Below are 23,930 nucleotides of genomic sequence, written 5' to 3'. Positions count from 1 at the left end.
CCATCTGTGAGCTCTGATTGGCTCACTTCCTGCTATATGGAGTCAAGCTCTCACAAATGGGTTTGACATCTGCAAGCAGTACTAGCATACCTGGTGAGAGACACCTTATCTATGTGCCACCAAAACAGGTGGGTGGGTTGTGCCCCACCCACTGTATAGGCTGGGAAGGCAAGGCATGGAGAAGTCAGATAACTGGTGCAAGTGCCAGGATGACTCACAGGGTTATCCCAAAAATCTGCTCCCAGAAACTCCCTTACATTTATCTCTTTGGATACAAGCTGATAGAATGAGAGACTTGTGGAAAACTAGTCCAGAGAGGTAGGCGGAGAGAATTATCTCCAAGGCAGAAAGTACTAAAATAGGTCATGGGGTCTGGCCCCTGCCAGAATGCAATTGAATACCTGTGTCATACAGCCTAATGGGCTGCTATTCTTAGAAAGATAGGCTAATCTTTAAAAGTTCTCTGTAAGGTAGGCACAGTGGCTCGTGTAATTCTAGTTACTCCAGAGGCTGAGGCAAGAAGATTGCTTGAGCCCACGAGTTCAAGCCTGCGGTGAGCTATGATCATGCCACTGCACTGGAGACCCTGTCTCTAGAAAATAAAATAAAATAAAATAAAATAATACAAGTCCTCTGTAGTGCCACTGGTTAGCTTGTTTTGGGATTTACCATCAGGATAGTCAGGAACTGTATACTAGATTATCTCTCAGATCCCTTACAGCACCAATATCCATGAATCCTAACATTCACTATACATTTGAAGCTGGGCCCCTTAGTGTGTGAACCAGACTCAGATTTTAACCCAGATCAGGGGATTAAACAGGGAGGTGCCCCAAAAGACATGTTACTCTCCAACATCATGTTCTGGGTCTCCTCTCATCCTAGGAACTTTTCCTGATCAGGGACTGGGGACAATCTAAAGATCAAATCTGGGTCCCTCCCCTTATGGGGACAAGAAGTAGGAAGAAATGAGAAGCCACACACTGAAGAGAGGGAGGGCACAGGAATGTTGGTACACAGTGAGAAATCTCTCTACTGTGTCTGAGACCAGTGATCCCCACTCTAAGATTTTATGTCTATGTGTGTCTGTTTCAGGCTTAGCTCCAAGGCTTGCACCAGAGATCCTGTGCGATATTCCTGTGATAATTGGGGGTTCCTCCTAGACTATCAGGGGATTCTGTTGTAGAACCACAGAATGAAGGACAGAGGGCAGCCCCTATATTGTAACTGAGGCCCACAGAGAAGGGAAGAAACTTGTTTGAGGTCACACAGCCAGGCAGGAGCTGACTCTAGACAGGAATTTCTCAATCTGATCTAGGACATGTTCCGTAACCACACGTGGACACTAAGCTGCCTTGCTAGGGAGTTCCCTCACCTGTTTTCCTCCTTACCTCCATTCCCACTCACCACTTCCACCCAGACTACCACAAGAAAGCCAAGGAACATCTTGTAAAGGACATCCTCTGTGGAGCACAGAGGGTTTTCACATATGGAGGGGAAAAGTCATGCAGGACTCCCACTGTGTGCACATGTGTGGGTCATCCAAACATGAGAATGCAAGCCCCACCTAGCTCAGAGTCACATGGGCTGTTTGTGCTGGGGACACGGCAAGACAGCACCGAAGCCGTCTTGATCACAGAGGTCAGTACATATCAGTGTCCAGATACTTCTCTTTCTCCTGGAATGACCCACTAGTGCTGGTTTCCTGGAATGTCCACCACTCTTTCCCTAACCCATTTATTCCCTTATAACATACACCAGGTAACTAGTCCCTCAGATTTACTTACAGCGTTGTAGAACTGTTTCATTGCATTTGATCTTACAACCATCTCCCTGATTTTCAATGGAAGTTGTCTCTTCATCTTTTCATTTCAAGATGTAAAGGGATACAGAAAACTTTTACAGATAGAACCCACTGGATTATGTCCCCTCTTGGACCCCTGTCAACTATTTTATCCATCCTTTCTGAGCAAATGGCCTATTCTGACCTTTATTCCAACCTCTTCAAGACCTTCACCCAAAGAGCCAGCTGAAGTTTTCACATCCCCTTTCAGACAGTCCCAGTCCTAGTCATAGCTCTGCCAATTCCTAGATGTGTGACCTTAGATAATTAGCTGCACATTCTGAAGCTGTTTTCTCATCTATAAAAATGAAGACGTTAATAGTCAGAGCATGTCATTCCTCTGCTCAGAAATATTCAAATGACTTCTCATTCTGCTCATGGTAAAAGCCAAAGTCCTTACAAAGGCTTTCAAAAGGGATGCGCAGACTGGACCCTACACCCTGTACTTCACTGATCTCGTGTCCCATCCTCTCCCCTCACTCTGACCCTACACCAGTCTGCTTGCAGTTGGTCTGATGCTCAGGCACACTCCCAAAGCAGGCCCTTTGCTGTTGCTTCTTCTCTACCCACCGTGTTTCCCCAGATGCCCACGTGGCTGACTTTCTCACTCTAGTCTTTGCTCAAACGTGGCTCTTGTGAAGGCTTCACTGTGACCCCATTTAGCATTATAATCCATACCTACTTGCCACCCCCATCCCTCTTCCAAGCTTATTTCTCTCCTTAGAGTTTATCCTCATCTAATACTTATATATTTTATGTATGCATGTATTTTTCATTTTGTCCCATCAGAATGTGAACCCTATTGGGTGAGACCTTTCATTGCTTTTGTTCACTGCTCTGTCCACAGTGCCTTACTGTAGGGAAAAGAAAGAGAGATCAGACTGTCACTGTGTCTATGTAGAGAGGGAAGACATAAGAGACTCCATTTTGAAAAAGACCTGTACTTTAAATAATTGCTTTGCTGAGATGTTGTTAATTTGTAGTTTTGTCCCAGCTACTTTGACCCAACCACTTTGACCCAGCCAGCAGTTCTCAAAAACATGTGTTGTATAAAATCAAGGGCTGTGCAGGATGTGCCTTCTTAACAAAGTGTTTACAGGCAGTATACTTGATAAAGGTCATCGCCATTCTCTAGTCTCAATAAACCAGGGGCACAATGCACTGTGGAAAGCCGCAGGGACCTCTGCCCTTGAAAGTGGGGTGTTGTCCAAGGTTTCTCCCCATGTGATAGTCTGAAATATGGCCTCGTGGGATGAGAAAGACCTAACTGTCCCCCAGCCCGACACCCGTAAAGGGTCTGTGCTGAGATGGATTAGTAAAAGAGGAAAGCCTCTTGCAGTTGAGATAGAGGAACGCCACTGTCTCCTGCCTGCCCCGGGAACTGAATGTCTCGGTATAAAACCCGATTGTACATTTGTTCAATTCTGAGACAGGAGAAAATCCACCCTATGGTGGGAGGCGAGACATGTTTGCAGTAATGCTGCCTTGTTATTCTTTACTCCACTGAGATGTTTGGGTGGAGAGAAACATAAATCTGGCCTACGTGCACGTCTAGGCATAGTACCTTCCCTTGAACCTAATTATAACATAGATTCTTTTGCTCACATGTTTTTTGCTGACCTTCTCCTTATTATCACCCTGCTCTCCTACTACATTCCTTTTTGCTGAAATAATGAAAATAATAATCAATAACAACTGAGGGAACTCAGAGGCCAGTGCTAGTGCAGGTCCTTAGTGTGCTGAGTACCAGTCCCCTGGACCCACTGTTGTTTCTCTATACTTTGTCTCTGTGTCTTATTTCTTATCTCAGTCCCTCGTCCCACCCGACTAGAAATACCCACAGGTGTGGAGGGGCAGGCCACCCCTTCACCTTACTATACGTAGTGCTTGGTACACTCAAAACGTATTTGTCGGTTGCGTGAATAATACACATTTTTCTTATTCATTTTATTTGTCACCTGCTTTCTTTTCTTAGAATAAGCTTAATAAGGAAGAAAGTTTTGGCTGTTTTTTTCACAAGTCTATTCTCAAATCTTAAAACTGCACTTGATACATAGTAGGCACTTAATAAATATCTTTAGAATAAACAGTCCAAGCAAATGTCAATGTGAGATAAAGCATGTGCCTAACATGAGTAAACGCTAACTGAATATTGGTTAGTTTTGCTGGTGTTGCTATTTCTTATCCCCCGTCAACCATATGTAATCATTACAGTTGCATTTGGTTCTGAACAACGACCAGAGCAGGGGAACAGGGTGAGGAACAGAGCTCTTCCTTCACTTCAGATGGGCTATGTCCCAGAAAGCCTGTGACCTGCCACACCAGCCCCTGACTTCCAAAGCCACTGGCCTCCACCCTTTCCCCCATCCCAATACATCATTCTGGGGACTGGTGAACCAGAATTTCAAAGAGTGATCTTGGAGCTGTCACACCTGGGTGCTGTCTGTGAGAGTACAGCAAGGATGACAGTTTTGTTTCCAGTGCTCTCCTGAGCCAGCACAGCCATTTGGCAAGTCCTACGTCCTGCCCCAAATTTTTCTAGATCTCTGGGTAATCCCTAAGTACCACTTTTATTTATTCAGCCCCTCTAAGACTTTTCTAACAAATTCCCTGCATTAAATCTTTCTGTGTCTAAACTAGCTAGAATGTGGCTAGAATGGTCTCTGTTTTCATGACCAGACATTGACATCCTGAAGCACATACATTATATACATTACATATAATAAATAGTTTATAGTATAATCTTCTTCAGGGATGAGGTGAGAGGCATTTAACAATCAAAGAGAAATAAATATGTAATTTCAATTAGCAGTAAGTGCAAGAACAACAGCAGGAAAAACAACAAGTTTATTTCAACAGCAGTCTGCAAAGGCCCAAGGGTGCATGCTAGTGCCCACCTCAGTTTGCACTTTCTCCCAGTGAAATCGTTTGAACTTCCTGCATGACCACAAGGCTAAGACAGGTCTGCAACTTGTGACCTATCATTACTAACGCGTCTGCCTCAAAGAAAGTCCTAAGTCAGCAGAGCTGTGTAACAAGCGGTTCCTTACCTTTGGGACAGAGTGGAGAGCACAAAGGAAATAGTACTTCATTGAATTCCAGTTCTGACTTTTGGATACTGTAAATAGGCTTCTTAAAGAAAGAAACCTGGGTTTCAATAGGACTTTATTTAACCAGACTCTTGTATGTGCACACCACAATTAATAGGAACAGCTACAAAAATTAGTACACTTTTCTACACGGTTCCCAAGTGGAGTGATGCTATTCTGCTTTCTTAATATTAATCTTTTAAACACACACACACACACAGAGAGAGAGAGAGAGAGAGAGAGAAAGACAGAGACAGAGACAGAGAGAAAGAGAATATTGCTTTAGAAAATGTATGGAGCAGTAAGTACATTTTTTTAACTTAAGTAAATTAGATTTTTCTGTCCAAACAACTTTACTGACTTGGCTATTTCACCACTATTTTTTTTTTTAATTTAAGTTAGGTTTATCTTGGAATTCTAATCAATCCTTATTTATTGTTTTCACAAATACTGCAGAATTTTAGATTTTCGTGAAGGTACGTGTACACAAATAAGTAATTCATTAAAGTTTAATTGGTTGATTTTTCTCTATTCCAGTAAAAGCTATAAATCTATCTTTCTATCTAGGGAAAAGGATTGGGAGTTAGGTAAAAGTGAGGAAAAGTGAAATAAAAACCACCATCAAATTGGGACTTGAAAATTACTTGAAAGTAAATTTACTGTTGCAAAGCACGCCAGACAATTTTCCAATAATCTGAGAAATATACATATTGACATAAAGCTAAAATAATGCAAATCCAAGGCCTGAAGTTGATGAGAAGCAAACCTGCATGTTTATTCAATTGATGGGGCTACAGAAAGGAAAGGCAAGAGAGTGAAGGAGGTAAAACACCAGGCTGCAATGAGTCCTTCGCCCACTAATTCCTTCAGTGCTGCTCCTGGTCCAGGTCAGCAACAGCCCCCTCCAGAGCAGCAGCCAGAACCCCCAGACTGCTGGCCACTGCCACAGCAATTGGAGCTCTGGGGTCTGTGGCAGTGGGACCTATGGTATCTGTGGTGGCTCAGGCAGCAGCCACCTCCCCCAGAGCTGCAGCAACCACAACCCCCAGAGCTGCAGCAGCCCCCAGAGCTGGAGCCACAGCAGGAAGAGACTGGAGGTGGGCATGAGGATGCACACTTTGAGGGGCATTTTGGGGGATACTTGGGGTAGGACACTTGGGAGGGGGCTGGCACTGCTGCTGGTTCTGCTGGCAGGACATCTTGGTGGGATTTCGATAAACCTGAATGACAAAATAGAAACATATACAGAAACTTAATATCAAGAGCCATTACATTTTTTCTATTTTAAAATCCTCCCCCAAGGTGATGAAGAGGAATATCTAAAATATGGAAATGTATAGAAACCTCTTTGAGCCAAAGAGTATATCTTCATTACTTTTGTACCCCTAGAGCTTCCAAAAATTCTTAGTATTTGTTAGGTGGTTAATAGGTGACTTCTGAACTAATAATGCCAGCAAAATTTGAATGCCATCTCAAAGACATATTAAATACATTGCAATTCTACCCACATGAATCTACCTAGAAATGGAATTCAGAAATTCATAGAAAATCTGTTTAATAAATAATAATAAATTTGAGATCTGCACGGTTAGAGAAAATCTTCCTTCAGAGCAATGGGCTTAGGACCAGCAGGCCAACCATTGGTAGGGCTGCAGCAGGTCATTCATCATCTCCCTGTCTGATCACAGGGATAATCCTTCCCAGGCTGGTTCCTGCTTTGTCCAGAGCCAACTACTACTTCTGGCCTTCTGGCCTTGTCCACCATTTCATCCTCCTCTTCCTCCACACTTCACTGTTCCCCTTCCAGAACTACTCTCCATCTCCATCTTCATCTAGCTAGCGCCCCCCTCTGGATTCCTATAGAAACACTGACCCCGGGCTCAGACGCAGCCACAGATACGTCCCTTAGGAAGCAGAGCAGATGAGGAGCCAGCAGCAGGAACACACTTTGTATGGATCCTGGGGCTGGGCCTCGGATGAGCCATGCTAATGGCAGGAGCAGGACGTGGCTGTTGCACAAATGCGGGGTCATGCCTGACATTCTCCTGCCTCCTGGTTTCATCTCTTCCTGAGCTGGATGATGAGCTTCCCAGATAGCCTCTTCGGCACTAGTGGGAGAGAGGGTGGCTATATGAGACTTTCTGTAAATCAGACCCTTTTCCCAGGCTAAGGTATCAATGTAGGGCAAGCAGAGGGGTTTAAGGCTATGGGTACTTACCTTTCAAGCCTCCCTCTGAACACGCTTTGCTCAGTCCCTCAGGAAGAACTTTGGCACCAAAGGCTCCAAGACTGCCCCAGATTTAGCCCCTAACATATTCCAGCCAAATTTCAGCCAGAGGCTCTGGGCCTTTCCCAGGTCAGTCAATCCTGAGAGGCTGGTCTGGTGCCATAGACCTCCTTACTCTTTTAGAGAGTATCTCCCATGCTTTTAGACCAGGCCAAGTCCCCAGTCCTAACTGTGGAGAGAGATGCCCCTCAGTCAGCCACTCTTCTCTTTAGAATTTCTCTTCTACGAACCCTTCAGCCTGGAATTCAAAGGCTATCATATTTGTCTGCTTCTATTTGAGTTACCAAGGAATGTGTTACCATCAAGGGGCCTTTTGAGTAGGAGTTTCTGAGCTTTTCTGTTGTGTGTTGTGTATGTGATTCTGCTGCATTTAAGTAGCTCATGAGCACAAGTCAGAGACTTGAGACTTCTACCAATTCAGGAACCTTTTGTGGAAGTATCTGTCTGTCCACTACACACACCCGCATACAAGTTGCACTTATTGCAACTACTTTTTTAAAAAAGGACTGATTTTTTTTCTTCAACAAACACATAAGAAGGTCATTATGAGGAAAATATTCTTCCCATCATAGAAAAAACTCTTCCCTTTTACCCATCAAAACACTCTAAACCAACAAGAAAAAGAAATTTGGTGTGTGTTGCTCTAATTCTCAAAAGGTTTATATAGGATACAATTCTTCATGCAACCCATTAAGATTGATTTATTTCTCCTTATGTATATCATATATGATGTATGTATATACACATATAATCACGAGGTACTTCTGGAAATACATACTATGTAAAATAGATGTCTAACAATGACAAAAGTTAGCTGATATTAATGAACATGAAGACATTGATAATGATGACAAGGAAGATGACTAAATCCCCAGCCTATATTTCCTCTCTGTAAAGACAGAAATTATCTACTTTTGTAGTAACTTCTGCTATTACTAACTCAGAAAATGAGTATTAGACAGCAGGAATGGAATTGTTGTGGAGGGCAGATTTTCTGGCAAGTATTATTGTAGGAATGCCCTCCCATTTTCCATCTCTCTCCCAATCCAGTGCCCCATGTTAATGGTGTTTATGGCAAGCGAATCATCAACTACAGAGGGCTGTGGTAACAAGCAACAACCTACCACATTGAGCTCTTAATCTGTGACCAGCACTGCCTCAGTTATGTGAGAAATACAATGAATTAACCTTGTTCCTGTCCTCAGGACCTCACAGTAGAACTGGAGAAACAGAAACACCTGAGAAGTTAGATAGTGATGCTGAACCTCAACACAAGAGAAATATGGTGTGATTAAAGGAAAATTTCAGGGTTGACACCAGTGGTCCTAGTAGGCAGTCCTAAAACAAAAGATGCCAGGACTCAACTGTAGACAAATTAATTCAGAATTTCTGGGAATAGGGCCCCAGCATTGGTGTTTTTTAAAAGGTCACCAGTTGAATGTGTTGCGCAAACAGAGATGAAAGCTATTGGTGTAGCCCTACTCTGTCCAATACAGTAGCCACTAACCACATGAGACGATAAAGCCCTTGAAATATAACTTGTCTGAATTGAGATGTGCCATGGCATAACACTGAGTTTGAAGACATAAAATTGTTTTAAATGTAAAATATCTCACTAATATTTTAGATTGATTACATGCTGAAATGCAAAATTATGGATATGCTAGCCTAAATAAAATATAGTATTAAAATTATTTTTACCTAAATGACCTATAAATCAAAGAAGAAGTCATAAAAAAACTAGAAAATAGTTTTATTTGAATAAAAATGAAAACACAGACCATCAAAGCTTGTGGGATGCAGCTAAAGCAGTGCTTCCATCACACTTAGAACAAAATCCATATCCTTACTGTGGTGTACAAGGCCCCATCCAATCCTGCTTACATACTTGGACAATATTGCCTAATTCACTTTATCTCAACCACTAGGCTCTGGCAGCTCTGCCCCACCTGCTAATCTTCTAATATACCAAGCATACTTGTTACTCACAGCCTTTACACTCGTTCTTCCAGCTACCTGGAAGAATTCTCTTCATCTAAATAGTAAATTCGTCCACTCTCTCATTTCACTAAGCCCTCTGCTTAAATGCCACCTCTCAACCCACCTTGACTACAATAGAAAACAAAACATAAACACCATTATTCTCCATCTCTACTCTGCTTATTTACTTCATACCTGTCAACACATTACAATTTATCTATTTGTAGTCGTCCTTTCCAAATAGAATGAAGGCTCCATGAAAGCTGAGATTTAATCAATTTTGGTCATTGCTCCACTCTCTTAATATGTTAATATAAAGAAATATATTTTCTAGTGATAAACAAATCTTACATTCCCAGCTTAATCAGTAATTGGACAAAATATATTCTTCTTTTCATACTGCTGATCTAATTACTTAGCATTTAGTTTGTGACTTTCATGTATTTGTTTATAATTAATGTTAGTTTATCATTCTTTTGAGAAATTCGAGTTTAGATGTGGTATAAATGTTGTATCTTCCAATCATTTATATGATTTGTAAGATTTTGTAAAGATAATTGATATGGTTTGGATATTTGTCCCCTCCAAATCTCATGTTGAAATGTGACTCTAAATGTTGGAAGTGGAGACTGGTGGGAGGTGATGGGTTAGGGGGTCAGATCCCTCATGAATGGTGCTCTCCACAAGGTAATGAGTGGTAATGAGATCTGGTTCATGGGATATCTGTTTTTTTAAAGAGTATGACAACCCCTTCCCACCTTGCTCCCCTCTCTCATCATGTGATATGCCAGCTTCCCTTTTGCCTTCCACCATGAGTGGGAGCTTTCTGAGACTTCACCAGGAGCAGATGCCAGCACCATGCTTCTTGTGCAGCCTGCAAAACCATGAGCCAAATAAACCTCTTTTCTCTATAAATTACCCAGCCTCAGGTATTCCTTTATATCAATGCAGAACAGGCTAACACAATGATAATTATTTGTTCATTGAGTTGGTATTAAAACTCTTAATTCCTCTTAGTTTGATAATTACTAAGGAATAGCTTTTTAATTCTCTATTAATACAAAATGGAAATCAATAAAGACAACAAAAAAATCTCTAAACATATGGAAATTAAATAATATACTCCTAGTCTATGAGTTAAAGAGGAAGTCTCAAAGAAAATTCTTAAAAATACTTAGAAATGAACAAAAACAAATATATAATATATAAATATGTGATTATTTATGGACTGAATGTGTCCCTCACAAAAAAATGTCATATATTGAAATTCTAGTCCCCAATGTGATGTTATTAAGAGGGGGACCTTTGGGAGGTGATTAGATTATGAGGGTGGAGCCTTCATGAATGAGATTAGTGCCCTTATAAGAAGAAGCAGCAGAGAATTTTTCCCTGGCCAAGTGAATATACAATGAGAAGGTGGATATCTGCAAGCCAGAAAGAGTGCCCTCACCAGACACTGGATCTGCTGTCACTTTGATTATGAACTTCCTAGCCTCCAGCACTATAAGAAATACATGTGTGTTGTTTAAGCCTCCCAGTCTATGATCCTTTGCTATTGTAACCAAAACTAACTAAGACAGACAAAACCCAAAGCAGTGTTAAGAGGGAAATTTTTAGCCCTAAGTGTTCACTAGAAACAAATTCCACAAAACAGTAATCTAAGTCTCTGGCTCAAGATACAAGAAGAAGAGCAAGATACACCTGAAACAGGTAGAAGAAAAAGTAAAGATGAAACAAAAATCAGCCTAATTTTAAACTAGAAAATAAAAAAAGAAAGAAATTAATGCAATAAGGCTCATTAACCAAAAATAAAATTTATGAACCTCTAGGAAGGTTCAGAAAAATAAAAAGAGAGAAGACAAAAATCACCAATACCAGGAATAAAAAATTTAGTATCACTACAGATCCTGCAGCCATTAAAAAGATAACGGAATGCTACAAACACGTCTCTGCTCATAAATGCAACAGCTTAGAAAAAATGAGCCAATTTCTCTAAAACCACAAACTACCAAAACTTAGCTAAGATGAAATAAGTGATCTAGATAGTCCCACAGCCATTCAAGAAATTGAATTTATTACTTAAAAGCTCTTGAAAAATTATGTAAGCCCAGATGGATTCACTGGGGAATTCTACCAAACATGTTTAAAAATTAACATTTCTTTTCCACAATTTCTTTCAGAAATTTCCACAATTTCTTTCAGAAAATAGAAGCAGGCAGAACATTCTCAACTCATTTAATGAGGCCCATGATTTCTCTGATATTATAATCAGATAAATACAGTCCAAAACTAAAGAAAACTACAGTATGCATTATAAACTTAGACACTAAAATCTTCAACAAAATACCAGCAAATCTAGTCCAACAATATGTAAAAATAATTATACATAATGATCAACTGGGATTTGTTTCAGGCATGCAAAGCAGGGTCAACTTTTGAAAATTTATGAAATCCATTATATCAACAAGCTAAAACAGAAAAATCACACAATCATATTAATTGGTGCAGTTAAACACTTGATAAAATTCATTACCCATTCATAGTACAATCTCTTAGCAAGTTAAAAATAGAGGGGAATTAGCTCCAATCAACAAAGACCATCTACAAAAATTCTACAGCTAACATCATACTTAAATGTGAAAAACAATGCTTTCTCTCAAGATTGAAAACAAGGCAAAAATGTCAGGTGTTCACTATCTCCATTTGCTGATGGCATATCTCAAGAAGTCTAAGAAAAACTAAAAACTCTAGAACTAATAAATAAGTTAAAAAATGTTGCAAAGTACAAGATCAACAAAAGTAAACAAAGCACGTTTCTACAGGTTAACAGTGAGCATGCCAAAAGTCTAATAGCACTTATAATCCTTCCAAAAAATTTTAAATGCTTAGGTATACACTGAACAAAACATGGACAGAATTGATATACTGAAAATCAGAAAACAATGATGAAAGAAATCAGAGAAGACCTAAATAAATGGAAAGATACACTGTGTTCAAGGATTGGAAGACAATAATAAAGATGTCAATTTAATTTTCACCAAATTGAGCTAAAGGTTTAATACAATTCCCAACAAAATCTCAGCAAAGTTTTGTTTTCAAATTAAACTTGTTTAAAAATTTATATTAAGGGCTGGGCGCGGTGGCTCACGCTTGTAATCCTAGCACTTTGGGAGGCCGAGGCGGGCGGATCACGAGGTCGGGAGATCGAGACCACGATGAAACCCCGTCTCTACTAAAAATACAAAAAAATTAGCCGGGCGTGGTGGCGGGCGCCTGTAGTCCCAGCTACTCGGAGAGGCTGAGGCAGGAGAATGGCGTGAACCCGGGAGGTGGAGCTTGCAGTGAGCCGAGATCGTGCCACTGCACTCCAGCCTGGGCGACAGAGTGAGACTCCGTCTCAAAAAAAAAAAAAAACCAAAAAATTTATATTAAAAGGCATAGGCCCTAAAGTAGATCAAATGACCATGCTAAATAAGAATAATTCTACCCAATATTAGGTCTACAGTAATCAAGATAGTATGGTACTGGTGTAGGGACAGACACAGAGATCAATGGAATGGAATAGAGAACTCATAAATAGACCTACACAAATATGTTCAATTCATCTTTGACAAAAGTGCAAAAGAAATTAAATGGAAGAATATCTTTTTCAACAAATGGTGTTGGAGCAATTGGACATCAACAGGTAAAATGAAATTTTGAGCTAAACTCTACACTTTATACAAATGCACTCAAGTGGAAATGTAATGGCATTAAATAACTAAAGTAATCACTGAGTGGCAAAAGATATTTGCATTACACATAACAAATAAAATCTAGTACCCAAAATACAGAAATAAAATGCCTACCCATCTTTACAAAATAGAAACACATAATAGAAATGTGAGCAAAGGGCTTGAAAATAAATCTAACAAAAGGGGAGGTTCAAATGGCCAATGAAAGGTGCTCAACTTCACAAATAATCTAGAAGATGCAAATCAAAAAGATAATAATAGATACTGACACTCACCCGATTAGCAAAATTAAAATGGTGTGCAAGTACCACTAATGGTGAGGATGCAGAGCAACAGAAATTATCATACAATACTGGTCAGGATAAATATTAATGCAGTCCCTCTGGAAAACATTTTGTTATTATCCAGATAGTTGAAAATATGTCTACCCAGTAATCGTACTTCTGGGGAAAAATAAAAACTTCCCAGATATGTCCCAGGAGACATATATAAGAATTTTCATAACAGAATTAGAATTATTCCTCAAAAACTAGACACAAACTAAATCACCATCATCAGTAGAATAGACAAATATGTTTTGGTGTAATTGTAAAATGTAATATACTATTCAATAATGAAAATGAATAAAGTACAGATCAACATACAATAGGGTTTACCTTCTCAACTGGACATTGAATAAAGAGAAAAAAATTATATAAAAATGTGACTCCTTGTTTATAAAGCTTAAAAACTCAACTGGGAAGCATACATCGATGGTAAAACTACAATGAAAATTAAAAATTGTGACATGCTTACCTTTGGCTGGGGTGGAGAAGTGTCGTGATTGGGCGACATGGGGCACAATGTCTTCTCTTTCTTATCCTCATTGTGGTTGGTATTATTTGTGTTTCTTTTTAAAGTACATAAATATATTTTATTTATTCTTTTGTATATAGGTTATATCTCACAATGAAAATGAATATACTAACAAATTGGGAAGTGAAACAGCAAGCAAATAAAACCTTAGCAGAAAGTCTTGAAGACTATGTGTATAATTTAAGAACATGAAAAAAAAATCTCTTAACCGAGAAGTCTAAAACTTTCAAGATAAAATAAAATTTAAAATGTCTTATAGCAAACAATGTTACTATAAGCCAATATGGCTCATTAAAATATAAGGAGGAAGGAGAGAAGTATGCTGGCTAATTTTATGGAGACTTGACTGGGCCATAAGGTGCCCAGACATTTGGTCAAACATTACTTGGGCTGTTTCTGTGAGGATGTTTTTGGATGAAATTAACATTTGAATTTGTAGACCGATTAAAGTAGATTACTCTTCCCTACGTGAGTGGGCTTCATCCAATCAATTGATGACCAGAATAGAACAATAGGGCTGAGTAAGAGGAAATTTCTTCTGCCTGACTGCTTTGTGCTGGGATATTGATTTTCTCATGTGCTCAGACTGCAATTTCCACCATCAGCTCTCCTGGTTCCCAGGCCTTCAGACTCAGACGAGAACTAGCAGCTCTTCTAGGTTTCCAGTTTTCCAACTACAGATATTGAGATTTCTCAGCCTTCATAATCATAAATCCATTTCCAATTTTTTATCATAAATTTGTATCTCCACCTATATCTATATCTATATTTCTGTCAAGACCGATATCTCCTGTTGATTCTGTTTCTTTGGAGAACCCTGACTAATGCAGAGGGAAAATACTTAAGATAGACCAGAAAAAAAAACAAAACAAGGAGTAGGCTGAAAAATAAGTCAGAGTATATGAATATGTAGTTCGCAGAAAAACAAAAAAGAAAAAGTGTGGGCAATACATGTATGAACATAGACTCAGAATTAGTACTATGAGAATTTCAAATTAAACTAACAATGACATATAATTACCTATAGGAGTTGCAATAATTACAAAAAGGAGCAAAGAAAGAAGCCTAAAGCATGATAGGGAGGGACTACAGTGGAAGAACACAGGTGGAGATGTTAATTGGTACCCATCTGTGTCATGCAGAAGAAGGGACAGGATGCTTTATTAGCCCATGTTCAGCAGGGCCTTGCTCTAAACTGAGCCCATCATCTCACCACAAGCACCTCACAGCCTGCTGATAGACTACTATTTTTAATTCCCCTAGTGGTGCCCTCACTCTTCTTCACACTTCCTCCCCAAGGCACAGAGCCCCAGTCATCCAGACAAGTTGCTTCTCTGTCCTAAAATTCTTTTAATATGAGTGCTGAGCTGAGGAGACCCGAACCTAGGGAGGGCTAGACCCAGGCTGGGCTATATGCAGCTTATTTTACAGCTACATAAGAGTGGTTTTTCTTTTTTTGTTTATTTTGGTTTATGTTTTGTTTCATATATATTGTTTGAGAGTGGTATTTCTCATAATTCTCCTTCACACCCTCCAGGCCTGATCCTTTGCAGTGAGGCAGGTGTAGCAATAAAAGTGGGACATGGCCCGGACCCCCGTTCCATACTCTGCCTCACTTAGCCATAAATTGAGTCACAGGAACTGAGCAGGCCCATACTGAGGTGTTCCTTCAGCCTTATACTGCTTAAGTATTTATTTAACAGTTGTTTCGTGGAGAGGCTGGAACATGAAAGAAAGCAAGAACTGGACAGACTCTTCCTCCCTGGAGAGTAGTTAAGTGGCAATGAGTTGTCATTTAAACTTGCCCCTAAGGGTTCTGATTCTCATGCCAAACATTTTAAATCAGATGAAAAGAATTCTGTTAATATACCTTTTTGCTTGGAGTACCAAAGATTTTTCTAACTTTGTCATCATGGCGTGAAGAGAAAATGAAAATAAGTTACATTCAGCATGGTGAATTAAACTGAGCAAGCAGCACATGGCCAGTGGTGCTCAGCCCTGGGGCTGTCAGTCCCTTCAGGCCCCCGCCTGGGCTGAGAGGGTCCACATCTCACAGTCTCCAAGTGCACACAGGCAGTCCCATTGAGAAGCCCTACTGTGAGGCTGCTCTTTCAGGATTGCCCCTCTGGAGACTGCTTCCAGCATACCTCTTTCTCACACTCCACGCTTACCAAAGCATCCTTAAAAGTGTACGGCTGGGGCACTGGACTTTAAGGGATTTGAAAAGAATAGAAGAATTGACAATGGCCAGGATACTTCACGAAGAGGCAAAAGAGATTTATGGTTGTATGAGGTAAAGTGGGAAGGTAAGATCAGGATGCAAGATGGGCTCTTGGGCCATGACAACAGACAAAACACTTCACAAGGTGTGTTAGCCTAAGGAAAGGAGAAAAAGGGGCAGGAGAAGCATCACTCTGGGACAGGTCCTGGTTGCAAGTTTCTCCTTAAGGGTTGCTATGTGATGTTTGAGGTCTGGTCAGCAGCAGCCCCCAGAGCTGTGGCAGCAGCCAGAGCCCCCAGAAGGTTCACACTCACAGCAATCGGGGCTCTGGTGCCGGTGCCGGTGGAAGAGACGGGGCCTGTGGTGGCTCAGGCAGCAGCTGCCACCCCCAGAGTTGCAGCAGCCCCCAGAGCTGGAGCACAGCAGTCCCCAGAGCTGGGACCACAGCAGGAAGAGACTGGAGGTGGGCATGGGGCTGGGCACTGAGGTCGGCACTTTGGAGGACACTTGGGTCGGCATTTTGGGGGGCACTTGGGAGGGGGCTGGCACTGCTGCTGGTTTTGCTGGCAGGACATCTCAGTGCGACTTTTTCAACCTGAAATTTGAAATAATCAAACCCTTTAGCTATGAAAAACCAAGGATGGCAATTTTATCTCTTTTAAAACTAAATCATATGGTGATGGTGAATAATATTCAGTGTGTGTATATATATACACTTACAGACATATATATCAACAAGTGAAAGAAAACAACTTAAATCCTGCTGAATGAAAATATATACTTGAAAATCAGATATAATAAGGAGCTTCTTATTCTATCTTTTAGTAGATAGGCAGTATCTTCTAATCTTCATGAGCTTGAATAAAGTATTCACACCCAACAAAGTATCCATTTTTGAAATATAAGAATAAGCCCTTGATGAAACTGTCAGATACACGTTTCTCACAGCCCAATGCAAGAAACTCAAGTCAGACTGTATCTCTTTTCTGCACATAATAGCACAGAATCAAATAACTCTGAAGCCTCCCTTAATCTTCCCATTCCCCTGTGCCCTCTGGTCTCCCAGGTTGCTACTCACCCTGGTCACACACAGGAGCACAGACACGTCCTGGGGGAGTCAGAGCAGATGAGGTGCTGGAGCTGAATATGTCTTTGATAGGCTCAGGCTTGGCTCTGGGAAGAGCGGGAGGTGGTTCTTGCACAACCAGGCACGTGCTGGGTCATTCCTGACATTCCCCTGCCTCCTTGTCCCTACAATCCAAGGAAGCACTGGGAGCTCCCAAGACCTCCCTCTGGGACGGGGATCTAAAGGAGCTTTAACCCGTCACAGCCTCCCCCAGGCTGGGTTCCCGTGGAGCTGCCAGGAGATTCTTAAGGAGCTCATGCCTGCACAAAGGCTCGAAGAGTGACTTCTGAGAACACCAGAGATCCTTGCCATAGCTTCCCTGTGGAAGTATGCTATTCCAGCTTCTTCCCATCCCCAAGTATAGTTTTCCAAGCCCTGCTTCCACAGCTAGGCAGGTTTCTTTGTGGCATTGAGTCAGAGACCATTTCCTTCCTAGGATACACTCCTCCCCTTCTGCTCAGACCCTCATTCCTGACCCCATGTCCCTGTGTAGCCCACAGAACCCTGCTAAGAGGATTAATAAGTGAATCAAGATGGTTTCCTCAGATTTGGTGGTGATGTTCATTGTGACTAAACTTCTTCACTTAGAAATTAAAATGTCTACTGTGTAACAAGGCAGTTTTTAAAATAAGGCAATAGTTTTTTGAATTGGAATCAGAAGAGCTCTGTGTTTATGAGCCCAGTGACCTCAAAGACTATATATAGACAATCTAAATCCTCAACTGTAAAACAGGCCTATTAGCACCTTCCTCTCTGAATTGTTGGTTCCATCAAGTGAGGCTTTTGCACATGATAAGGCACAAGGAAGACACTTAAACAATGTCATTTTTTAAAAGAACAAGGGCAGTGTGTGAGACAGAAAAATGGACAATATTCAGTTCCTATCTTTGAAAATTTTATTTAAAAATATAGGTAGGCTAGCGAAGGCTCTCTTAGGAACGTACAGTGTACATTCAGGATTTTGAGAAGTTAATTATTTCTTGTCAAGAAGGTGATGGGTATCAAATAATTTATTTAATCTTGTTAGTGAATGACAGGAGAGTAAGGAATCTGATACAATGTTGGATTAGATACATTCATCCATTAATCAATTTATTTCATCCATCCACCAAACATTTACTGAAAACCTACTGTATGGCATAAGTTAGAATACAGCTTTTGAAAAAGATAGTCCCTTCTTTCATATACCCTTGGTCTAGAAGGTAGGAGTATATGGTCTTTACATTTCTGTCATACTAAGAGATGCCCCATCTCCAATAGTTTTATTTTCTAGTCTCAGATGTAGGTCCCTACCCTCGAGGGTGTTCATATCAAGAGTGAAAAATGTTGATATCCAAACATAGCAGTTAATCAAAAAGAGACTGTTCTGTCAGCTCCTAGGTATTCAGTGATCTTCTATCCAAACACTTACGTTTATAGAAGCAAACACCATGTGTGTTGTGTGACCTCTAGGAATTCACAATTCAGTGGATATTCTGAAGACCTCTGTGAAATTTATGTGCATACCAAATGGGTCTATTTTCCAATGAGATTGTTGGGACACTGGATCACCCGATAATGCCTGAGGGAATGTGATGCTAGGTTCCTCATTCTCCTTGACAAAGATGATAGTAACCATGAAGGAAGAGAATGGGATGGGCTGTGCCTTTATGAATGTGCGTGTATGTGTGTGTGGGCAGCATGGGCATGAAGGTGTGCTTGCCAGGCCAGGGACAAGCACGGCAGTGTGGCCAAGGGTTGGAGAGAAGACCCCAAAGCTGATATGTGCCTCATTCACAGGAAGCCAGTCTCAGCAGACAAAATGTCCTTCCACATTTTTTATGATAAAAGATGATGAATCACTCTTAGAGATCAGGCTCACAGCCTTTGACACCAGTAAGAATTCTAGATAATCTTGGCTCTATGTCCACAGATATTAAGTCACCAGAGCATGAGCTCAGAATCAGGTCTTACCCCTTGTTTCTTTTCCTGGGGAGTCTAGCAGTTGACCATAGACTATTGATTAGATGGATGAATGAATAAATTAAATGTTATTAGAAGAATTACTTGGGAGTTATTTAAAATACTTCCTTTAAGCCACCTCCGCTTTGCCTGGAAAGTCACTGACCTTCAGTTTGATCCTCCCAAATGTCTTCTAAGAGGCAAGTATTTTTGCTGTGACCTCAAACTAACTCTATCACAAAACCTACTGATCTCCAAAACATGCTCTTTCTTTGTGGTATTTCCTCTCTTATTCACCAGGCATGGGACCTTACCAATGTCACTCATCCCTCTCCTTCAGCTTCTGCAACTAGTAGGTTGATTATTTTATAGTTTCTTGTTGTAAAATGCATCGCTTAGCTCATTTCAACCTCTCCTTCCCTCTGAAAACAGATAACCCCAGTCCTAAGCCACCAGCTTATAGAGCAGACCTGGAGGTGAGGTGAGGAGCAAGTTTCCTAACAAGGGATGACTACATAGTGACCTGGGTCCCTGAAACTATTGCCCAGTGGCTAGATTCCTGCTGAAGCCATTTATAACTTTTGGGCAGAAGAAACTGGTGGGGTATCCTGGAATCTCCCATGATTTTCCAAAGAGATAAAAGAAGAGAAAAGAATATCAAGAATATCTAGGCATGCACATTTAATGTGTAAGAATCACACCTGCTCCTCCCAGAGCCAGAATAAACCCTACAACCTGCTCCAGGACCCTCTATATGAGGCATCCTTGGCCCTGGCCCTGGTCCTGGTCCCTCATCTGTTTTTACTTCTCAGGTACCTGTCTTCTTCTTGGTCTATCATTATTGTGAGTTTATCCAGAGAAGCCAAGGAAGGGGCCCTAATCAGGAGTGGGGCAGACAAATAGAGAGCCCCTTTGGGAAAATGGATCTTCAGAAAGGACAGAAGGACATGGGGGGGAGAGAAGAGCACGAGGAATAGAGGGTTATTTGTGCAGTGTGGGAACTAGCCCAGAAACATTAGTATGTCAGACAAGAAAATTAGGGAATACCTGCTTTAAGTCTAGCTTGTTGAGAAGAACTTACTATAAGCTGTGTGAATTTCACACAGTAAGTAGTGCAGGCCTTCCCAGTTTAACTCTAGAGAACTGCTTGAGATCACAGACTCTGTAGGTAAATCACCTAGATTTGGATTCTGAGAAACAGGTACTTGCTGTAGAACCTTAAAAATGTTCCCAGAATCGTCTGTGACTCTGTTTTCTCATCTATGAAGTGTGTAAAATAACTATAATTACCTAATAGCAATATTGTATAAATTAAAGAGCGCATATCTTATAACAAGTAAAAAAGCTTAGAATTACATACTTCTACAATTACTGTACATAGTTCTGAATTAGATGTGAAGATGGAGCAATCCAACCAGGATGGTGGTTGACTAGGACTGAAATCTCACCTAGCAAGGCCAAAGATCAACCATGAAATAGTAACATGGGGAATGTCTTTCTGAATATTAATGGCTTTGTCAGTTATTTACAAGCAGAGGGAGAATTGTTTAGAAAAAGAGAAGTATCCTTATTCTAGGTTTACACACGTGTTCTACTGCTGAATTCACTTTCAGCTGAACTCACGGTGAGATATCCTGCCAACTGAGCCAGCAACAGTAAGAGTCCCTCCCAGGAACCAGCCAATATGCTCGTCCCTCGGTCTCCTGAGTTCTTTTTAGCACTGGGGGTAGTGTTGGTCCTGCTCCAGGAGCAGCTGCTTCTGAAGTTAGCACAGGCAAAACACAGTCAGCTGACCTTGGCTTCAGAGCTGCTGCAGCAGCAGTGACAGAGCCTGGAGAGTCAGTGAGAGAGCAGCGTCGCAGCTCTCGGCACTGCATGGATCTCAGAGGGTCCGAGCTGAGATAACCACACACACAAGCATCCATCCTGGCCCCAAACTCCTTTCTATTCTCCCCTCTTCCTGGGCTGACCCTTTGGGGATAAAAGAGGGTGACCAGGTAGAATTTTCACTCGATGTGGAGGTAAAAGTGCTCTCTGGGGATTCTGGCCCAGGTGAAAATCCATCGACCTTTTCCTTTTCACAATGTGTTCCGGTTACTGTTGACTCTCCTCACTTGGGTCATATTTCCAATAACCCAACGCAGAGTTAATCATCTGCCATTTTCCCCTCTAGATATCTTTGAAAGAGATGAAGCCATAACACCAAATAAGTTTTCTGCTTGTACACTTCTCAGAGCCTCACCCTCTTACTGCCCTTGGGAGATGATCCAGACCCCTGGTCCTTGGCCCACCTCTGGATGATGGGTGGATTAGAGGTGGGGAGACAGGCAGAAGTAACCTGGAGCCTCCCCTATGCGTCCATAAGCCAGGTCTTGTGCCTGTCTCCAGGGAGCTCCCCACAGCACTCCAGACCTCAGCTGTAGATGGTGAATTCCCCTGCCTAATCAACCTTCCACGCAGGCTTGCCTCAGCGCATATAGCAGAGCCCATGGAGGTGGAACTGTAGGTGGGACATTCCTCAATGTGTTAAGAGGTAAGTGAAGTGCACCCAAAGAGTCTGTGTCACTATTTCCAGAAACCCAGCAATCCAGTTGTCTTTTCTCAGCATGTCAAACTATATCAAGAACTACTTGATTGGATGTGTGCCCAATATACATGCCCCCTTCATTCTTAACTTACATCTTCAAATTCTGCCCAGAACCAAACCACGACTAGATATTAAAATTTACACTTCTTCATCCTCCTTGTACATACAAGCAGCCAGTGAGATTTAGGAAGTCGTTGGGGCTTTAGGAAAGCTCAGGTAAGAGGCTTTACAGGGGTCAGGGCCTTTTACCCACCCTTTCTCCTTCTTCCTAGCTGAAGCACAGCCTTGCAGAACAGAAATGTATCAGGCACCTAGAGATCAACTGCCTCCCAGGAAACAAGCACTAAAAATGAAATAATGAGACAGAGGTGTATCCATCTCTGAAGACTCTGTGGAACCACCGCAACAGCCATGGACTACCAAATTCTGACTTCATTATATATGAGTGGAAATAGGCTTCCTTCTTTTTTAAATTGCTGTAATTTTGAGTTCCTGTGATAGCAGAAGAAAATGACTTCTAACACACATGCACACATGCCAAACGCAAGGTAAGATGAAATGAAAAACAAATAGTTAGACTGGAAATTATCCTGGGTATGGAAGGTTAGACAGAGAAAGAATTATGCTCACCATGAAAGGAGCACATGGAGGCCCGGATAGTAGGCCCACTGGGGGTTGCTCCCACTTAAGGCAGAGGTCCCTGAAAGCAGACTCAGTGCCCACCTCTCTGCAGGCCAGCCTTCACCTATCCCATGCAACCTTAGGTCCCCTGCTTGATGTTCCATTTTATACTGTTTGGGCTTTTTTTTCTAGTCTCTAATAAAACAGACTTTTTAAAATTTTATTATTATACTTTAGGTTTTAAGGTACATGTGCACAATGTGCAGGTTTGTTACATATGTATCCATGTGCCATGTTGGTTTGCTGCACCCATTAACTCGTCATTTAGCATTAGGTATATCTCCTAATGCTGTCCCTGCCCCCTCTCCCCACTCCACAACAGTCCCCGGAGTGTGATGTTCCCCTTCCTGTGTCCATGAGTTCTCATTGTTCAATTCCCACTTTTTTGTTTGTTTTGTTTGCTGACATGTAAACACTAAGGACAAGGGAAAACTTCTTAACCAACTCAAGAAACCCTGAAGCTATAAAAGCAAAGAAAGTCATATTTGAGTATATAAAAACTAAAAATGTTTCCATAGCAAAAGTTATTACAAACAGAGTCAATTAAATCTGATGCATTAAATTTTTTTATTATTCTTTGTGTTTTAGGGTACATGTGCACAACGTGCAGGTTAGTTACATATGTATACATGTGCCGTGTTGGTGTGCTGCACCCATTAACTCGTCATTTAACATTAGGTATATCTCCTAATGCTATCCCTCCCCACTCCCCCCACCCCACAACAGGCCCCAGTGTGTGATGTTCCCCTTCCTGCCTCCATGTGTTCTCATTGTTCAAATCCCACCTATGAGTGAGAACATGCAGTGTTTGGTTTTTTGTCCTTGCCATAGTTTGCTGAGAATGATGGTTTCCAGCTTCATCCATGTCCCTACAAAGGACATGAACTCACCATTTTTTATGGCTGCATAGTATTCCATGGTGTATATGTGCCACATTTTCGTAATCCAGTCTATCCTTATTGGACATTTGGCTTGGTTCCAAGTCTTTGCTATTGTGAATAGTGCCACAATAAACATACGTGTGCATGTATCCTTATAGCAGCATGATTTATAATCCTTTGGGTATATAGCCAGTAATGGGATGGCTGGGTCAAATGGTATTTCTAGTTCTAGATCCCTGAGGAATCGCCACACTGAATTCCACAGTGGTTGAACTAGTTTACATTCCCACCAACAGTGTAAAAGTGTTCCTATTTCTCCACATCCTCTCCAGCACCTGTTGTTTCCTGACTTTTTAATGATTCCCGTTCTAACTGGTATGAGATGATATCTCATTGTGTTTTTGATTTGCATTTCTCTGATGGCCAGTGATGATGAGCATTTTTTCATGTGTGTTTTGGCTGCATAAATGTCTTCTTTTGAGAAGTGTCTATTCATATCCTTTGCCCACTTTCCGATGGGATTGTTTTTTTCTTGTAAATTTGTTTGAGTTCATTATAGATTCTGGATATTAGCCCTTTGTTAGATAAGTAGATTGCAAAAATTTTCTCCCATTCTGTAGGTTGCCTGTTCACTCTGATGGTAGTTTCTTTTGCTGTGCAGAAGCCCTTTAGTTTAATTAGATCCCATTTGTCAATTTTGGCTTC

The 23,930-nt window shown here is 41.2% G+C and overlaps 2 protein-coding genes across 2 annotated transcripts; both read right to left on the bottom strand.

The window, feature by feature from the left end:
- Positions 1-5,761: 5,761 nt before the first annotated feature.
- Positions 5,762-13,767, bottom strand: LOC134734867 (uncharacterized). Its single transcript, XM_063628227.1, has 4 exons — positions 13,729-13,767; positions 13,209-13,243; positions 6,806-7,040; positions 5,762-6,152 (listed from the first exon to the last, which is right to left on the bottom strand). Exons 1-4 carry the CDS (start codon positions 13,765-13,767, stop codon positions 5,934-5,936), a joined length of 528 nt encoding a protein of 175 aa, XP_063484297.1. The 3' UTR covers positions 5,762-5,933.
- Positions 13,768-16,264: 2,497 nt separating this feature from the next.
- LOC134734699 (late cornified envelope protein 2A-like) lies at positions 16,265-16,584 on the bottom strand. The gene is given in 2 exon segments (XM_063628058.1): positions 16,265-16,422; positions 16,425-16,584. Coding segments are annotated over 2 exon segments (318 nt in total).
- Between the last annotated feature and the right edge of the window lie 7,346 nt (positions 16,585-23,930).

The sequence above is a fragment of the Symphalangus syndactylus genome, chromosome 12 (assembly GCF_028878055.3).
Source record: "Symphalangus syndactylus isolate Jambi chromosome 12, NHGRI_mSymSyn1-v2.1_pri, whole genome shotgun sequence".
Classification (NCBI taxonomy): Eukaryota; Metazoa; Chordata; class Mammalia; order Primates; family Hylobatidae; genus Symphalangus; species Symphalangus syndactylus.
This window is presented reverse-complemented; position numbering and strand designations above follow the sequence as displayed.

What these genes read in the sequence shown, in the direction of transcription:
- LOC134734867 (XM_063628227.1), bottom strand. Translation starts at nt 13,767, where the DNA reads ATGTCGCCCAATCACGACACTTCTCCACCCCAGCCAAAG. An exon ending in CTTCTCCACCCCAGCCAAAG is followed by an intron (nt 13,244 to 13,728) that starts GTAAGCATGTCA and finishes CCTCACCATTAG; the next exon opens with TGGTACTTGCACACCATTTT. An exon ending in TGGCTGCGTCTGAGCCCGGG is followed by an intron (nt 6,153 to 6,805) that starts GTCAGTGTTTCT and finishes TTTGTCATTCAG; the next exon opens with GTTTATCGAAATCCCACCAA.